At 39.2% G+C, this 19,019-nt stretch overlaps 1 protein-coding gene across 2 annotated transcripts in view; it reads left to right on the top strand.

Moving 5' to 3' along the window:
* Positions 1–19,019, top strand: part of RSBN1L (round spermatid basic protein 1 like) — a 48,026-nt gene that overhangs the window by 21,302 nt on the left and 7,705 nt on the right. The window contains exons 3-7 of one of the 2 annotated variants that reach the window (XM_074538820.1): positions 1,987–2,247; positions 2,566–2,630; positions 14,293–14,430; positions 14,629–14,771; positions 16,335–16,502. In XM_074538820.1, coding sequence (XP_074394921.1) covers positions 1,987–2,247; positions 2,566–2,630; positions 14,293–14,430; positions 14,629–14,771; positions 16,335–16,502 — 775 coding nt within the window. Of the gene's footprint in view, positions 1–1,986; positions 2,631–14,292; positions 14,431–14,628; positions 14,772–16,334; positions 16,503–19,019 lie in introns of both variants that reach the window. The other variant, XM_074538819.1, reaches the window with a different exon arrangement.

Genomic DNA, 19,019 nt, shown 5'->3' with positions numbered 1-19,019 from the left:
AGAGTGAAACAATTTTAAAATGCTACATTAAAACAATATTAAGAGTTTGCAATACCTGTATACCCGGATGGTTTTTTGCAGCTGTGTATTCCTGCAGTCAGGAGGAGAGGAAAAATGTCTGAGTCTGTATTTTGAGGTTTGTGTTGAGATTTCAAAGCCTGCAATGTGTCACTTCCCACTGTCCTAAACCATTTCTCTATTTCCCACTGCCTGGAGCTGGTGCTGTAGTGGCACCATCACAGTACCCCAGAAGGCAGCAGTAGGTGATTTTTGCTAGGTAGTGACATTACACACAAGGACCCTGGCACCCTGAATGAACCATTTTCAGGCCTCCTCTAATGCTGAGGTCCTCAGTTGTTGAACACCTGTTGCTGCTCTTCCTGGTCTCTTCATGCCCACTAGAGTTACAGACTCTGACAGAAAGAGGATATTAACCAAGAGGTGGTGAATATTGCATCTACCACATGTAGTCCTGTTGCTGAGGTTTGATGCTGGGTTTGCATTAAATTTAGCCTAAGAAAGGACAGACTTCCATGAAGATACTGGCAGTTGAACTTTGCAGTTGAACTTAGCTAGCTGAAAGTGAAATTGTGTTCAGAGAGTGTGCAGTGTTAAATCTGATTCTGAGTGAAGAGAATCTTTGTAGTTATTAACTGTGTAGATTAGGTTAAGAAATCCTAGAATCCATTTCCTTGTTTGGACTAAATAAGAAATGAGGTGACCTCAGGGCATTTCTCATTCCCCTCTCTGTGAGAAAATAGAATCCAGGGAGATAACTAAACTAAATCTGCCTCCACTTCAAGAATCCCAGAAGTATTTAGCTGCTGTCACAAACGTCAGGAGACTCAGACCCACGTGTCTCAATTGCTTGTTCTCCTTTCCAGTATCTGCATCTTCCATGTCCAACCTCTTAATCACCAGCAAGAATTTGTGATTCCATGCACCAACAGTTGTGTGGTTTTTTTTTTATTAAAGGACTCTTGTTAAGTTACTTGGATGCAGGATGACAAACTGAAAATAATCTACTGCAACATTGTAGTAGAGACTGGCTAACTTAACTCTTGCAGATTTCACATTACTTAGTCTTGCAATGAAATACACAATTTTTAAACTTGAAAGCTTCTGTGTTTGCATGCTGGGTTTGAATTCCTGGTGTGAATATAATTTGGTGCTGAAACATACCCACTGACTTTGTTTTACGATGTGCTAAATCATTTTGACTGCTTGATCTTAGAGCAGTATAGTGCTAGAAGTTTTTTGGCTGCCACTTCTATTACTTGCAAAAATACCCTCTCACTTTTTTAAAACAAGTGAGAACATTTACCTTGGGAATCACTTGAATGTGCTATCCCCAGATGAGTAATTTCTGCCTTTTGGACATTTAGGACGGTTTTGTATATTGAGAGAACTTGACGCTAGTTTATTTTTTGTGAGTGTTTTCTTTAATGTGTCTTTCGTTTTAATTTTATTTATGTTATAATATGTATGGGATGAGTTTTTAGATGTTCCCATGTGTTCTTCAGCACAGTTTATCTAGTTTTGAAAGAGTGCCCCTGTGCAGAAGCCCATCAGACAAGGTCAGTTCTGGCAGTGGCATCTCGTGGGCAGCTTGCTGCTGCTGTGCATTCCAGGCATGGTTTGTAGGCCCCTTGTCTGGCAGTGTTGGACAGCTGTCCTGTCATGTCTCTGGACTTCCTGGGGCAGCTAAAGGGAGTGATGGACTGCAGCTCCTCATGGAAGCAGCCTTGGGGCACTTGAGTTATTGTGATGTCTTTTCCCTTTTTGTCTCAGCTTATTTATCAATTGCACATGGCAGGTGTCTCTTACCCTGCTCACTTTTGGTAACATACACGTTGTGACCCTTGCTTTTGGTCTCTGGGCTTTGTGTGCCATGGTGAGCATTTTGCTGACTTTGAATCCCAATCTTTAAATATATATTTTGTATAAAAATTTCCTTAAGAGATCTTTTCTTTAAACTCTCAACAGGTGGGAAGGAGAAACCAAAAGCCAATGCAGAAGAGCTACAGATTAAAAAAGTTAAGAAGAAAAAGAAAAAGAAACATAAAGAGAATGAGAAGAGGAAGCGTCCAAAAATGTACAGCAAATCTATTCAGACCATCTGCTCAGGACTGGTTTCTGATATTGAGGATCAGGAAGCCAAAGGCATCATAGATGATCATCTTAAGGATTTCAATGGGAAAAATATGGATCCCAAGAAGGACTGTGAGTCCAAGATACCAGAGAACAGTGAGTTTCCATTTGTCTCGTTAAAGGAGCCACGGGTTCAAAATAAACTCAAAAGGTTGGACACATTGGAGTTCAAACAGCTGATTCATATTGAGCACCAGCCTAACGGAGGTGCATCAGTTATCCATGCCTACAGTAATGAACTCTCCCACTTGTCTCCTGTGGAGATGGAGAGATTTGCAGAAGAGTTTGTGGGTCTGGTTTTTAGTGAAAATGAAAACTGTGCAGCTTACTATGTAATGGGTATTGTTCATGGGGCAGCTACTTATTTACCTGACTTTTTAGACTACTTTTCGTTTAATTTTCCCAATTCACCAGTGAAAATGGAGATTTTGGGAAAGAAAGATATAGAGACAACGACTATGTCAAATTTTCATGCTCAGGTAAGAGGTTATGCATTTTACTTTCTAAAGTCATATAATGGTTTCAAACAACTGTGAACGGGTATTTTTTAGAGTAGTTGCTGTTAGCTCTGCAATATGGATGACACAGAAGACTGGAAACAAGGGATTTCTTTAAGTCAGTTCTGCATTATTGAAGATGAGAAGAGACATAAAAATGTTAACTGAGACATCAAATTGGATTTTTGGTGGGAGGCAAGTGTTTGCATGCTTGTGTGTGTAGGTTTCTTTGGATTTGTTTCTGTAGCTGAAGATTAACCATGAGTTCTGGAGGGTTAAAATGGTTTAGCTGTGGCTTTCTGGGTGTCTGAATAGTAGTATATGTCTGTATTGTCATAAAACTGAAATGCTTTAATACAGTGTTAAACACAAAAACCTGCATAGGGCAAGGTTGTATTAGCTACATTTGTAGTTTGGGTTTTCTAAATCCATCCTCAAAGAAGAACTTGGGGTTATTGTGGCTGCAGATTTGGTCCTTATCCCTTTACATTTCTCCTTACTTGGCTGGATTCTCTGGAAAGCTCTTAAGTTAAATGGAAGAATGACTGGCAACTTTTGAATATTCTTTTATTTCAAAAGAATAATTATTTTTTGGGAAGAAATGACTGTATACTTTCTTAACAACAGCTGCTGATTAAGCATCACCTCTGCTGTTTATTAACTTGCTGTAGAAAATACATTTCTGTTGCACAGAAATAATTTGTAGCACTGGTTTTCAGGAAAAAATCTGTTTGATTTTCACCTTGGTGATGAGGTTATTGCAAAAAGCCCCTACAGTGATTATGAAACAATTTATGCAGAAACTCAGTCCTGTTATTTATATCAACTTTATCTCACAGTTACCCTTTTAACTCCCATATTTGTGAACTTAGATGTTGTATGGATCAGCTTTAAACTATTTTATCTTCACTTTTGAGATGATTAGAGTTCAAGTGTAAGTTACACTGTCATCTCTTTCATGAAAACCATGCCTGTTTTTTCCCTTTGGCTGACTAGACATTTGCATAGAACACTTGCATGTATTGACAAATTTCAGGTATGTGTTATGCATAAGGATATGCAGAACTAAAATGTTGCTGCAAAAGAACTTTTGCAGTGTTGGCTGAGAAAATATCTACTGCCATGGAACATGAATGTTCTGTGAACTACAGTCACTGTTTTTCTTGAGTACGTAAACTGAAACACAAATAAATAAAAATCATTGAACACATAATGGGCAGCTCTCCAGAGCTGCTCTTTGGCCAGTTTAGATAAGAAAAGCTGGACCTGTCCTTACAAGGATGTTCCTTAAATCCAGCTGGTTCTCTTGGGTTGCATTAACACAGGCATAGCTGTGTGCTAGTGCCCGCCCTAAAGAAATAGTTAATGAAAGCCCAGATTTTATTGTTGTGAATTATCATAGAATTATTTTACTAGAATGATAGCTTAAATTGTTATTACAGTGGTAACACTGATGTCTAGTTAAACCAGTCCTGTGTTCTTTGGGGTTGAAATCCTAATTCCCCATTTTTGTGTAAGTGAAGGAGGAGCAGAGAGAGGCTGTGGGAGATGAAAGAAGCTGAACTGTGTTGATGCAGCATTCAGCTGGTCAGCTCCATGGCCTAAGCTGTATTTTACTTGGCTGGAGGTTTAGTTCTGGTGTCTTCTTTTCCTTTGTGTTCCCTCATTTTTTGCCTTAGTTTTCATGGCATTTTATCACTTCTCAGTTTGTTTGCCTGACAGAAAAGGCTTGGCTCCTTGTATTTTTGCTAACTAAGGGGTAGAGGGTGTATAAATAACATGTACAGGCAAATAGCAGACTGTGTCTTCTGTGCAGCATTCTTGTTTCCTGGAATATTGAAGTCAGTATCTTGGTTGCCTAGTTATTTGTTCTAATTTTCCTTATGGTTTTATTATTTCTGTTTTTGGCTGTTTATTTAGGTTTTTTTTTTTTAATGTGGTCTGCTACAGTTAAAATGTTTTGTTAGCTTTGTATTCTCCTTTTTGGCATGCTACATTTTGTGCAGACTGAGAACATTATCCTGTCTCACTAAGTTCTTTGTGAATCTTTTAAAGGGATTCTAATATCTTGTTGCAGTATATTTTGATGAAACTTTAAATATGTTTGGTTTTCTGTTCCTACATTTCCCCAGCTTTGTGCTGTGGTGTTCCTTGTCCTGGGCAGCCTGAGCAATGTCTAGCAGCTGTTGTACAGCCTTAGTTGAGGAAGGATTTGTTTTCTAAGCAGAAAGTTGATTTTATCAAATCTGCTTTGAATATGTGTCTTGGACTTCATCAGCTTTAAGAAACTTGATATTCCTTTGGTAATTTTAACTAAAACATTGAAATGAAGCTCACTTGGGTACAAGAGGTTCTTTGGTGGTTTCTCAGATTGCGTGTAGCACATGTAATCAATCTGACAAATGTAAGTATTTAAAAAGATCAAGAAAAGTATTATAAAAAGGAGAATGAAGGTTGAGCTAAGCCTGAAATGGAAAGTGTTATAGTGTGTTTTATCAATTTTTGTTTTTCAAGTTAATCCTTTTGTTACTACTCAATTTTCCACTTCCTGTTTTGTGACAGATGTGGGTTTGTGATTTTTTTGGTTTTAAGTACTGCATATTTCTAAGTCATCAAATTCTGTGACAAGAGTCAGATTGCATGGTAAATTCTGTTGCTGAGGTCAAATTGGGGTCCTCCTAAGTTTACCTGGAAAATCTGCATCTCTCAAGTAATTTACTTAGCTTTCACAATTGTAGAGTTGAGAACTAACTCCTTTCAGCTTGCTTCCCAATACACCTGTGTCAGATAGGAGTAATGTAATTTTACTTGTTAGAAGATAAGGGACACAGATTTGTGAGAATATTTGCAGCAGAGAGGAATTTGGAACTGGCTCTTTCTAATGAGAATTAGCTTTTAAATTTTGCAGGGAGAGGAAATGGGGAGTTTTTCATCATCCAGCTTGGGCCTATGCCTGAATACTCCTTAAAATTTTGTTGCATTAATGTAACAGCTCTTTTTGAACTCACTGACTCATTGCAAGGCTTAGTCATACAGTTACTGTAAAAGGGCAAAATGGAATTAGTCTGGATGTCCTTGTAGCCATGAAGTCAGTCCTTCAGGTGGTGAAAATTTGTCTTGTAGCTCCGTCTTGCCTGGGCTGTGTCTGTGTAGATGGCAACAGCTGCATCAGTTACCCGATAGCCATGGATCTCCTCAGGCTCTTAGGAGGATTTGAAAGAACGTAAATAATCAGCTTTTGCCACCTACTTGCAGCTTACATCACTTCACTTAAGCTATTTAGTGCTGTTGAGACAAATGTTAATATTTTGAACTTTTTATTTTTCCCTCATGCTGGGCAAGTGTAAGTTTTTCTTGCTGTGCTGAAACCCCAAAGCTCACAGCTGATGTTTAACAATGCTGAGTGCACTGATTTTACTGTCTTGCATCAGAGGCAACTTCTTAGTACAGATGAAGTGAAATGCTGCACAGTACCAGACAGTTCCTCTGCTGCCAAACAAGGTGGACTGTTTGAAAGCTGTATTTGACAAGTTCTTGTCTGGTGTGTTTGTGGGAGATCTCAAGGCGATTCCGCTCTTTACAAAGAAATCCTTTGTAAAGTCATTTTTTCCTTGTTTCACCTCTTATCCTTTTATTCTGATCTTTAGTGGAGAAGGCAAACAATTTATCCTTTTCATTCAGCTTTGTCTATATTTGAAGATTGCTTAATAGCTTCTTTTTCCCCTCTCCCTAGATCAAGTAATTTGAGTTATTTCAGTCTGTGATTGCATGTTATACCCTTATTACTCTTAGTGATCTCCCCTTATGTTCAATTCAGTCATCCATATTTTCTCAATATATGATGCTAAAAATCGACAGTGTCTGTCTGGTGTATTGATGTCAAAGACTATGAGAAGATTGCTGCAAGTGTCTTGCAAATTCTTGCTTTTATATCTATTTTTTCCTTTTTCAGAGCAGTTTGTGATCTGCTGTAGCAGCAGCTTCTGCTAATTGAGTTGCTCCCCTTTTCAGGTTCATGCAGTTCATTAAATATGTATGTGAGTGTAGTTCTTGCTTTTGTTTAAACTGAATTATATCCTTTGCATTCAGATCCCCTCTCCAGTTTCAAGCTTGGTTAATTTTGATCCTTTCCTATGACTTGCAGTGTTGCAATGCCTGTGGGTTTTATGAGGATAGACAGCCTTCAAAGGAAGGATCCTTGCTGCTTGCCTCAAAATGAGGTAGTTATGTGAGCACTGACTAAACTGCCCACAGTTTGCTCTTATTAGACCATGTTTCTATAGCAGTTTGTAGAATATAGTGGAAATGTCAAATGTTAAGATGTCTATTGGTCTTCTTTCCAGCCATAGTAACAAAGGTTAGTTTGACTTGATTGTTTTCAATTTTTTTTACATGACTGTGTTTATTAGTTCTTACTGTCTTATTTTCTAGGTAGTTGATAGTTGTGTCAATTATCCAGCTAAGTGATTTTTTTCTGTAAATTTGACCTAGGCTAAATAGTCTCTAGCTCCTCTGCCTTCTGTTGACACCTATTTCTTTAAGATGATGTGCTACTGTCTTCCAGATGTGAAGAACTTGTTTTGTGGTTTTGAATTGGAGTAATGGAGTGGTTTGTTTTGGGAGGGACCCCAAGGACTGTGTAGCTCCAGTGAGCTGCCATGAGCAGGGACAGGACACTAGACCAGGTTGCTCAGAGCTCCATCCAGCCTGGCCTTGAACACTTGCAGGGATGGGCCATCCATAGCTTTGCTGGGCAGCCTGTTCAGTGCCTGAGCACCCTCACAGCAGAGAAATCCTTTGTAACAGCTCAACTTGCCCTCTTCCACTTTGAAGCCATTCCACCTTGCTCTGTCACTGCATGCCCTTGCACACTGTCCCCCTCCAGTTCTCTTGCAGTCCCCTTTAGGTACTTGAAGGTTGCTGTAAGATCTCCCTGGAGCCTCTTCCCCAGCCTAACAACTCCAGTCTGTCTGTGAAGAGCCTGTCTTCACAGGAGAGGTGCTTCAGCCCTCTCATCATCTCTTCATGGCCTTCCTCTGGTTTTGCTCCCACAGGTTGATGCCCATCCTCTGCTGAAAGCCCCCAGGCTGGCTGCAGCTCTGCAGGCGGGGTCGCAGAGGGGCAGAATTCCCTCCCTGCCCTGCTGCCCACACTGCTGGGGTGGCAGCCCAGGCTACATTTGGCATTCTGGGCTGTGAGTGCACCTTGCTGGGTCATGTTCAGCCTCATCCAGCAGCACCTCCCAGTCTTTCTGCCCAGGGCTGCTCTCAGTTGACTCTCCATGCTGCATTTGTGCTTGGGATTGTCCCAGCCCACATGCAGGGCCTTGCACTTGGCCTTGCTGAACTTCATGGGGTTCACAGGGTCCATCTTTCCAGCCCTGGATGGCATCACTTCCTTCCTCCTGTCAGCTGCACCACACAGCTTGCAGTTCTTATTGATTTATTAAAGCTTTGTCTTGTTTTACCTTGCTGCCTTTGTACTGTAGGTATGAGAGGATGCACATCATTCAGCCTGTTCACTTTAGGAAAGGTCACTCTAACAGTACAGTGTGCAATTAGACAAATGGCCAGAGCCAAGCTAACAAAGATTTTCTGCCAAAAGATGATGTCCTCATTCCTTCTTTCCTCCCAATTGCATGTTCTAGTGCCAAGATGTGGTGCTTCTTGAACTGCTGAGTTCAGTTTGGTTCATTAATCCAGCAGAACTTCTTAAATACTCTTGAGGGATTGGTTTCATTACTGAGTTGGCAAATTACATTGTTGAAATGTGTCAAAGTTAGCTCAAGGATGACTGTGGGTCTACACAATCAGCTCCATTCCATAATAACAGGCAATTGCATCTTCAGTGAAACAATTTTTGTTAATTTTGTTCCCAGTTTGGAATAAATTCATGTTGCTATGTTAGCTGTGATGGACACTGAATAATCAAATATTAATGAATAAGTATTTTAGAGGAAGACCTGTGATAGTAATGATAGTTCATGTTTGTGGTGTGGCTTTGTGAGGGGTTGTCCTCACTTTTTCAGGTTCTGGACACAGAGCTTGTCATTCCCCTTCCCTTTTAGCTTCTTCTAATACTATCTTCTCCTTGCTGTTCTCCTTGTTTAGATCTTTAACATTTCTTTTACAGAGAGGTTTTTACTGTTTAGCTCTTTAATAATTTGTGACATCTTGCTTGAAATCATTCGTTCCTTTGGTGTTTGAGGGGAATTGCTGAAAATATTTTTAAAAGAAAATCTCATTGTTTGGTGCTTCATTTTCTTATCATTAAAGATTTGTGCAGTATTTATTTCCATATATTATATTCCTGAGTTCTAGAGAGAATTCTTTTATATTGGAACTATGTCTTTTCAGTTGTGTTTCAGTAGTTTTCAGCAGAATTTGTTTTCAGTAGAATCTGGTTCTTGCTTTTAAGCTGATCAAATCTTGAGACTGACTGCATTTCCAGAAACTTCCAGTTGGGAAAAACTAGTTGTTGAATTTAGGTTTTGAATGACAATTAAGTAATGCCAGAACTGTAAAGACATCCCATTCTGATACCAAAGCCCTGACCTAAAAAAAAAGGAAAAACGTTGAAGGAAGGAGTATGAAGTACATGTGGTTTAATGGTAGAAAGCAGCCAAACAGATTAAGGAGTATTTGTAAAATCAGAGCAATTTTGATGAATGTTTGTTCAGTGTTAACTCCCGTTTGAAACTGGAAGTATAAGGAGGCATTGAAGGATTTAAATGAAATTTTCAAGGAACAGAAAACCTCTCGGGCACTTCACTGAAATGCACCAAGTTAGCAGGAGTGGCAATGGCCTCTTCATGGCTGCAGCGTTTGAGATGAACCCTGACTCTGAAATGAGATTTTTCTGTTCTGAGATACCAGTGTGTAAGTGCATTGCTTGTGCACTTCTGCAGCAAAACCCTCCATGTCCTTGCATATTCTTAGGTGGTGTAATGTTTTTGGTCTTTGGTGGGACTTCATGGGTTTCTTAAAATTGAGTTCAGTTGCTGGATAATTTTGTTTGTTGTTGGTTATTTTTTCTCTGAAGACTTTTCTCAGCCTTTTTTTGGTTTTAAAGGTGAAAAATTGAAATAAATTTAAACCATAAAATCCTAGGAAAATGAAGAAGTTTCAAATAAGAAAAAAAACCTCATCCACCTAAACCCCACAACAACCTACACCCTACTATATTAAAAATAGGAATTCAGTTGTTATGTGCCCCAGTTTACATTTCTGAAATTCCTCTCTTGACATGCATGGTTTCTCTGCATTGTTCACTCCACTTTGTGACTTATTCAAACACAGAATCTTTAACATACAGTGTCTAAAATGTTTCCACTTGTAGGATGATATTTCTGAAATGTATTTTTGGTATATATATATATCTGTATTTTTGCATTTACACTTCACATTTTTGTCAGACACCAAGACATTTCTGTCAAAAAACATTTGCTATTGCATTAAAAAATCAGTTGAGGCCGTGCAAGTCACAGAAGCAGATAATTCTCAAGTTTCACTAATTGTGTATTCAGGGTGCTTTTACTGTGACAATTTTCCATTACTGTGGTGCAAGAGAATGACACAGTCTCCTTTTGTGTGTTTTTAGGTGACATACTTCAAATGTAAGCTACATGAGAAGAAAGAAGTTAGGATGTCATATTTATCATTTTATGTTTTTATCTCTTTTTCCTGTCCATGGTATTATACTGCATGTATTTGGTGGTTTGTGTGTGTTCATTCCTGACCACATGCTGGAAAAGCAGCATGTCCTTGATTTCTCCTTTTATTATGGATTTAAATTGTTCCAGTTTTGAGCAAGTCTGTAAAATTCTAAAAACCTAGTCACACTGTAAGCTGTGAAATTGCATCTAGGAAGATTTGTTTTATAGAAGGTGTGTGTGTATATGTATATAAAATGCTTCATATATGTAGTGCTCTATTAGCAGTCAGTGCATAATTTAATATAGAATTTGATAAGTACTGGGTTTAGTACATCAATATTGTTTTTGTGAGTTTAGAAATACATGGAGCAATCTGTTTGTCTTCCTGTGAACAAAACAGCCAAAGGATACTGACAGTAATAGGAAGGGAAATGTTGCTGTTGTCTAATATGCCATAGGTTATATTTATTTGGTTGTTGTCTTTATTTGGATTAATTTTAGGTTTGTCATTGGTCAGATATCAATGGGAGGTTTTGTTGAAATGAAAATTAGCTCCTCACTAAGAATGACCCCACCTTTTTATGCATGCTTTTCTAAGCCTTTAGCCTAATCTAAGGTAATGCAGTTCAAGCATGACCCTCTTCTCTAAGACTGGAGTTTAGGATGCTACCACCTAGTTCATGGAAGACATGAGATAGTTGTTTTTCACTTCCCAAAGCTGCTCCATCTTTCAAACTCTCTCTTGTTCTTCCTGGCCAGGCATTAGTATTTATGGCCTGTGTCTTTATTTATTTTTTATTATTTTATAAAACAGAGAAATTTTTCAGGTAATTCCTGGGTTAAATTCAGATCAGTTCCCTAGGCTTGCTCCCTGTCCATCTTCATAGGACCTAATGCTCTCAGGAAAGAAGGGAAAAGAGAGCAAATCTTGCCCTTTGATCACCGACATGGATTTATTTCTTGCTTATACTGGGTCTGGATGGGTTAATTTTCTTTTCTTTGTGGACTGTGTTTTGGGTTTGTGACTAAAGCTGTTGGTAACACATTGGTGTTTTGGCTATTGCTGAGCATCACTGGCACACTGTCAAGGCTTCAGGACACCCCCCCCGGTGAGTGGGCTGAGGTGGGCAAGAAGCTGGAGGGGACATGGTTGGGACAGCTGGCCCCAAGTGACTCTGAGGACATTCTGTGCTGTGGGACATCAAGAAAACCTGAGGGCCCTGATGGCTTGGCTGGAAGGTGCCTGTTGCTTGGGACTGCTGGGCATCAGTCTGCTTGTGGGAGTTGGTGAGTGGTGGAGAACACTCAAACAACTTGGTGGTTTTTCTTCCTCAGTTTTGTCTCCCCTGAATAAACTCTGTTTAACTGGACCCATACATTTCCTTGCTTTTCCTGTTCTCTCCCATGTCTCACAACAGTGGGAGGTGGGTGAGCAGGGCCTGTAAGATCAGTATCTGCTGCCTGGGGTTAAGCCACTGCAGAGTTCTTAATCACTCAGACACTTCATTCAGTATTTGCAATGATGTGGTTCTGAATATGGTGTCAGAATAAACCACTCATCATTTGTAACTTTGACATTATTTAGGCATTCATATTGGATTTCTTCACCTGAGCTGGGTCTTGAGAAGCGATTGTACTGCCTTGTGATCAAGGGAGGGTGGTTGGTCAGGCAGCTGGGGGTGAAAGGGCTTGGACAAACAGTGCTTGAAAAAGCTGTGCTCATTTTTCAGTTTTAACTTTCAGTGGCATGGGATTTTTTGGGAACAAATGAAAAATTTCTTAATTGATCCTTCTTTAAGCAAGCATTATGCTGCAGCTAAATACTTGCTGGCTTTAGGTTTCTTTACCAGCACCTAGTGGTATATAAGCCAGATGGGTGGGCTGATCCAGCTGGAAGCTTCACAACTTTTCCAAGCTTTAACTTAGTATTTTTAGGAGAATTTTTAGAGTTTTCACTTGGAGTAGTTTCACAATCAGTTTATCATATTCTGTATGAATCATAAAATTATTTAGGATGAAAAAGACCTATAAGACCTTTTTAAGAGGCCAGGTGTTAACCCAGTCCTGCCAAATCCATCACTAAACCATATCTTCAAATTCCACATCTTTTAAATGCCTCCAGGGATGGTGACTCAGCATTTCCCTGGGGAGCTTATTCCAGTGCTTGAGAAATTTTTTGGTGAAGAAATGTTTTTAATATTTAATGTAAACCTCTCTTGACACAACTTCAGGCTACTTTCTCTTGTCTTATCACTTGTTACCTGGGAGAGTGGTAGCATAAAGAAGCCTGGAAAAGGCAGAAGAATGGTTCTCTTTAATCAGGGATGTAGATGGAAACAACATCCCAATGTCTTGGACTGGAGTGGTGGAATACTAAGCTGCTTATATCAGTGGAAGAAACATCCTTTTGCATGTTAGGCATTTTAATAAAGTGTCACAGATTTGTGGGTGTCTGCAGCTTCAGAAAGTGGCTTTAGGGTTATTCCTTGCTCATTGCTGTAGTTGTACAAGCTTCTGATGCCTTGTGCCAGTGCAGATGTAGCTGAGGACTGAGCTGAAGCAAATTCAGCAGAAATGAATGTTTTGTGGTATTTTATCACAAAATCACCAGCTGTCTCTGCAAAAAAAAAAAAAAACCAAAAAAAACCAAAAAAAAAAAAAAAACACACCACAAAAAAAAACAACAACGAAAAAAACCCAAGGAAAAAAAATCCCTGCAGCAAATGTATGACTAAGGATTTGAGGAATGGGGGAATATTACTGGACTGTTCTTTTCAGTGTGTCTGTGATGTCTTGCTGTAGCATTAGCTAAGACATTTTGTAAAAGCCTACTTTTAGCCATAAATCTGTTTGCTGGGAGGAAACAGATGACTGGGATGATGGGAACAGTGTTTGGTTCTGCATTTCTGGAAAGATCTGGTTACATTAGTTGAGTGTCTCAGAAGGGCATAGTGCTGTTCCATGGTTTATTTTCAGGAACTGCTGTGAATTCTCCTCTGCACTGCCATAACTGCTAGGAATGTTAATGGTCTCTTTGGGTGAGGACCATAGCTAAGCAGTATTTCATTAACTGTTTTCCTTGCAAAGTTTTACTTTTCTTGCTTTGGATGCAGAATGTCTAGAGGTGTCATAGAGGAGCCTTACTTGGTGTGTGCAGTAATCTCTCTGCTCTTTCCTCCATCCTGAGCTCTTCATATTTCATCTCATAATGCCAGCATCCTTCAGCCTGTTAAATAGGAAATCAGAAGCTTAAAGTGGACATGATCCTCATCAATCTCATGCCTGAGTATTTTGGTGATCTAACACAACAGATCAGATTGTTGAAAACTTTAAAACAAGATGTGTTTCTGTTCAAATTTCACAGTAGATTTCTCATGAGAGGTGAATGCTACAGCTGTTAAAGTCTGAAGGGAGCACAAGATGTGCTAGCACAGCAAAAATGAAGGAGTGATGATCATTGTTTCACTTTTTGTACAAACTCTTTATGGGCCTTGTGTTCACTAATTTGCTCTAGTTAATGTGCTCACAAAGAGGCAGTACTGGAGAGGATGAGCAGCAGAGGAAATGTTTAGAGTTAAATTACTTGTAACTCAGTTCTGCCTGTTGCAAGAGAAAAGGTAGAAATTCAGCTAGACTTGAGTAATCCAGGTAAGAATCCTTATTGACTAGTCACTGAGCATAATATACATTGATAACTTTTTAGAGTTACTGGTTTGGAGTGTTATCTTCTTGAAAGGCAATAAATAGTTACTCCAGTTTATCTTCAGGCATTAAAATACAAATTGTCATGGATGTTTAATAAGATCTGTCTTTGAGTTTGTAGTAATTCACTTCATAATAATCTTAAATACACTGGAGACTGAAGGACTAAAATAAGTCTTTCTTTTTGTCTCAGAAAGGATAAGCATAGAGTTTACAGGTGCTCATGGAATGTGGATTTTGCACAGTAGAGGACTTGGTATAACTTGTGTTGTCATATTCTACTTGTAGGTAAAAAGAACATACTCTCATGGTACGTATAGAGCTGGCCCAATGAGACAGATCAGCCTGGTTGGAGCAGTTGATGAGGAAGTGGGGGATTACTTCCCTGAATTCCTTGATATGTTGGAAGAATCACCCTTCTTAAAAGTAAGAGCAGAAGGGAATGGGCTGGGAGAAGGGGGACACCGTGCTCTGTAGTGCTGCTATAATAACAAAGTGAGAGTGTGATACTTGTTTAGATAATTGAGTGTTCTAATAAATGCTTTCATTGTGAGAGATAAAGGCTACTTTTAGTAAGTTTTTTAAAGTAACTCACTTGAAAATTGTGCCTTGTATTTCCATTAGTGTACACTGCCATGGGGAACCCTTTCTAGTTTAAAATTAGAGAGTCGTAAGGACAGTGATGATGGTCCCATAATGTGGGTACGGCCAGGAGAGCAGATGATCCCTGTGGCTGACATGCCAAAGTCACCTTTCAAAAGGAAGAGGTAAGCTGAATTATTTTACTTGGTAAATGTCTGGTTAGTAGTGTTTTCTTTACAAATTCATTTTATCCCCAACCTTTTACTGTTTGATATTATATTTTAATATAAATTAGTGTAAATGTCCATCTCCAAACCAATTTTGTTGTTTTGTAATGTAAGAATCTGGAACTTTTGTTTTAATTTTTACTGTCTGGCCAAGTAAGGTACTGGTCCTTTTTGGAGCTTTAGTAGAAATTTGAGGTGAAAACTTCAGGAAAATGTGTACACACATGCAATTACTGATACATGCCATGAGACTGCAATTGATATCCCTGCTGTCACATGTGAGTAGATGGTTGTGACCTCTGGGGACAAAGGCTTTTCTCTCACCTCAAAGGTAACAACTCCAACATTAAATGAAATCTTTAGGCTTTGCTGTGGCATTGGGTATAAGGACCAGCTGAAGAGTAGGGACAGCCTCTGCAGAACTTGAGTGTTGTGTGTCATAAGGAATTGTCATGGGAGTTCTTTTCAAAATGGGAACACAGAAAGGGAGTGTGTGAGATGTGGGAGCAGGGGCAGGTGCCTCAGAAGGAGTATAGAGACATTGTCCAACCATGAAGGGATGCAGCTGAAGCCAAACACCACCTGGGGCTGAATTTGGCAAGGGATGTGAAGGGCAGCAGGGACTTCCACAGCATATGGATAGTAGAAGAAAGACTAGGAAAATGGAAGGTATTGCTGAATGCTGCAAAGAGCCTGGGGACAAAGGACACAGAAAAGACTGAGATAGTGGCTTTCTTTGCCCTTGTCTTTTCTAGTGAGATTTACTTTCAGGAAATGCTCTGTGTCCATGCTCTGTCACAGAGACAGTAAGAGCATCTGGAGCAGGGGCTACTTGCCTTCAGTGGAGGAAAATCAGATTAAGAAACTCCCTAGACATGCAGATTAGACAGACACAAGCCTGTGGGACCTACTGGGATGGGTCACACCCCACAAGGGCAGTGGAAACTGGCCAGTATCACTTCAAGGCCACTGTCTGTGAAAGGTTATGGCAATTGGCAAAAGTTCCTGAGGACTGGAGGAAAGCAAATGCAACTCCAGTCATTTAGAAGGGTAAGAAGCAAAACCTGGGGAACTGCAGGCCAGTCAGTGTCACCTTCATCCTGGGAAGTTGCCATTTCAAGCACGAGCAGCACAGCAGATGGAGGGACAGGGTTCTTCTATCTCCTCATCCCTGGTGAGACACATCTGCAGTATCTGCCCAGTCCAGGGCTCACCGGCCTAAGACAGACACGGCCATACTGGAGTATGTCTGGTGACCTGGGAGAACTGGGATTTACTCTCGAGAAAAAAATGCTCAGTGGGATCATATCAATGTGTTTAGGCACTTCACAGAAAGTTGTAAAAAGAACTTATTTCAACAGTGCCCAGTGACATGGACACAAACTAAATTATAAAAAAAAAATCCATTTAAAATAAGGAAAAGTTTAATTTTTTTTGTAGTTAACCAGTGTTACTGGCTATGATGGGAATTATCTAATTCATAGAAATTTCTATATCACTGTTACTGTTTTTCTTATGCAGAACTACCAATGAAATCAAAAACTTGCAGTACCTACCTCGAACCAGTGAACCCCGTGAGATGCTCTTTGAGGACCGGACGCGAGCCCATGCGGATCACATAGGACAAGGCTTTGAGCGACAGACCACGGCTGCTGTGGGGGTGTTGAAGGCTGTGCACTGTGGGGAGTGGTAGGTGTAGATTCACCTAGGTGACTGGAAAATGTTTGCCTGAATTGCCATTTGTAATTGGAAGGGAGTGTGGAATAGGTTAATGTAGGATTAAAGATCCAGTGAAGACTTTGTAGGTGCTGGCTGAGCATCAGGTGTTTATCTGCTCTCTTTAATTGCATGTGGCTTTGCTATGTGGTTGAAACCAGAAAGGTTCCTGGCAGTGACAGTTCAATTGCTGTAATTGAGTTGCTGTCACTGTGGTCCTGTTAGATGTAAAAACACCTCTCACTTCATTTTGCTTCAAGTGGTGCATAGAGACTGAGCTGCTACTGCAGCAGAGGTGCACATGGAGAGACCTTCTGGTAGTTCTTTGTGTTGTCTGGAGATGAGCAGAATTCTTTTGCTTCTGTTTTACAAGTCATGGTTGTTACAACCTTGATTTATTTATGTAAGCTCACCTAGGAAAAATCCTGTTGGAAGTTGGGTGATATTTTTGGTGTTTGTCCTTAGAATTGCTGTGTGAGATTCAGGAAATGAAATGTGCCTCGTTTGAAGCTTGTTTACATGTGAACTAAAAAAAAGCCCATAACCATATGGGATTCCTGGTCCACATTGAAGAGGCATTTTTCAACATCTTCAGACTATGAAGAATGACCTTAGTTTTGAAGAATGACCTTAGTTTTGCAGGTTACCTTTGCATATGTAAACACTGTAAATACCTTTTCTTTATGTCTGTCTAGAAATTAGAAAAGTGAATTCCCTGTGGATAAAATGATGTGAATTTGTGTTGCAGTGAATGAGTTCATTGACAGAAACAGAAAGTAGAATAATTGTCATTGGGGAAGAAGTGGATTGTTCAGATGATAATGTGTTTGTCTCTTGGGCTCTGAGGTTTTCAGTTTCCTTCATCTTCAGTTGATGACAGTGGGAGCCTTCAGCTTCCTGCTTGCTCTGACTCTGCTGTGGTGAACTAAGACTGAGCAGCAGTAGCAGGGCAAGAGCTGAGCTAACTGTGTAGATCTGAGTGTTTTAAATTCCACTTTGCACACTTGAGAGAGGGACTTGCAAAGGAAGTAAAGAAACCAAACAAAACCCCACTCCCTGAACTTGGATGTTTGTGGAGATTAAGAAGTTGAATTGACAGTAATTTAAGTGTCTGAGAACTTCCCATTCTCATCCTATTGCTTTATAGCATACATGAAAGTCCTTCAGTTTGAGGAATAAAAAAGAAGTATCAGCATTTCATTTCAGTGTAAAGACTGAATATATATTTTAATTCAGAATAAAAAATTTGTAACTGATATATGGAGAGGAATAAAATATGCAACACAAGCAACACAATAAAAGTTATGTATTTCAGGCTTGATTTGGCCTAAATTATAATTCCTGCTTTCCCTTTCCACTTTTATGTAATTTTGAAAAGCCACTTGAACTTACAGGAGGAGAACTAATCAGGGCTTATGAAAATGAAACATAATGGATTAATGTAGCACATTGAAATTATTTCAGGTATTAGTTTTGCTGTAATTTGCAATCTGTGGGTGGATTTATTTTAAAGGAAACAACAAGAATGACAAGTTTTGAAAAATCTAGTTTTGATTTTTGTTCAGTTTTGTTTCTTTTTTTAAATCTGTTTGAGTAGTTGAACAAATCTGAAAAGTTGAAGAGATTCTAGGGTGATTAAGGCACCATGGCAGTAAAAATGCATGTTTCAGTGATGAGATAATGTACATAAAAATAATGCTTTCTGTGAGGAGAAAATGAAACAATTCCTCAGCTGCCTGAACTAAATCCATAAAAATGGATTGAGTGGGCAAAAAAAAGCTTTATAAGTTGCTGTAGATTTAAAGAAAGTAGGATTTATTTCCTGGTTGATAGGGATGAATGTTAATGCTAGGTGGGATAAATGTTGTCTTTAAGAACAGACAAGAACAGAACTGTTGAAAAGCAAAAAGCAGGTTATGGTGTTACAGGACAGACATTGAAACTAAGCATTTTATTTTGGAGAAGAAGAAAAATATATGTCCTTTCCTAAGTGTGACAGGATCTTGATTTGAGGTATTTTTTAATGTATTATGATCTTATTTGTACTGCTTTGAGTATTTACAATTTACAGAACTCTGACTATTGCTAGCAAACATTTTAAGGATTGAACTATAATCTGATAAATGCAGGTTTGATCATGCTGATTACTTAATGCCATTTTCATTGGTGATACCAAGTGAGCTTTAGAACTTATGAAGTGCCAGTGAAATTTTAATTATGGAAATGTATAAAATTTTTACGTGGGAAATTTGGGTGGGTGTACCTGTTTTTACAGGGACAGCAAAAGGCACTTTTTGGTATTGTTGTTGGCAAAATGAAACCTGTGCTTCAGCAAGCAGCTTTCAGGTTTGTGTTCTAGAGACTGAAGTTGTGCTTCTCTGTATGATCATAGGAATTCTTTATATATTGCCAGTCTTTATGCATTAGGCCAGGAATATTAATGGTGAAACCTCTAGTTTTGAATCTGTTTTGAAAAGTCACAGCAGAAGG

This window comes from Zonotrichia albicollis, chromosome 4 (genome assembly GCF_047830755.1).
Source record: "Zonotrichia albicollis isolate bZonAlb1 chromosome 4, bZonAlb1.hap1, whole genome shotgun sequence".
NCBI lineage: Eukaryota > Metazoa > Chordata > Aves > Passeriformes > Passerellidae > Zonotrichia > Zonotrichia albicollis.
The sequence above is the reverse complement of the archived record's forward strand: the minus strand, read 5'-3'. Positions and strand labels throughout refer to the sequence as shown.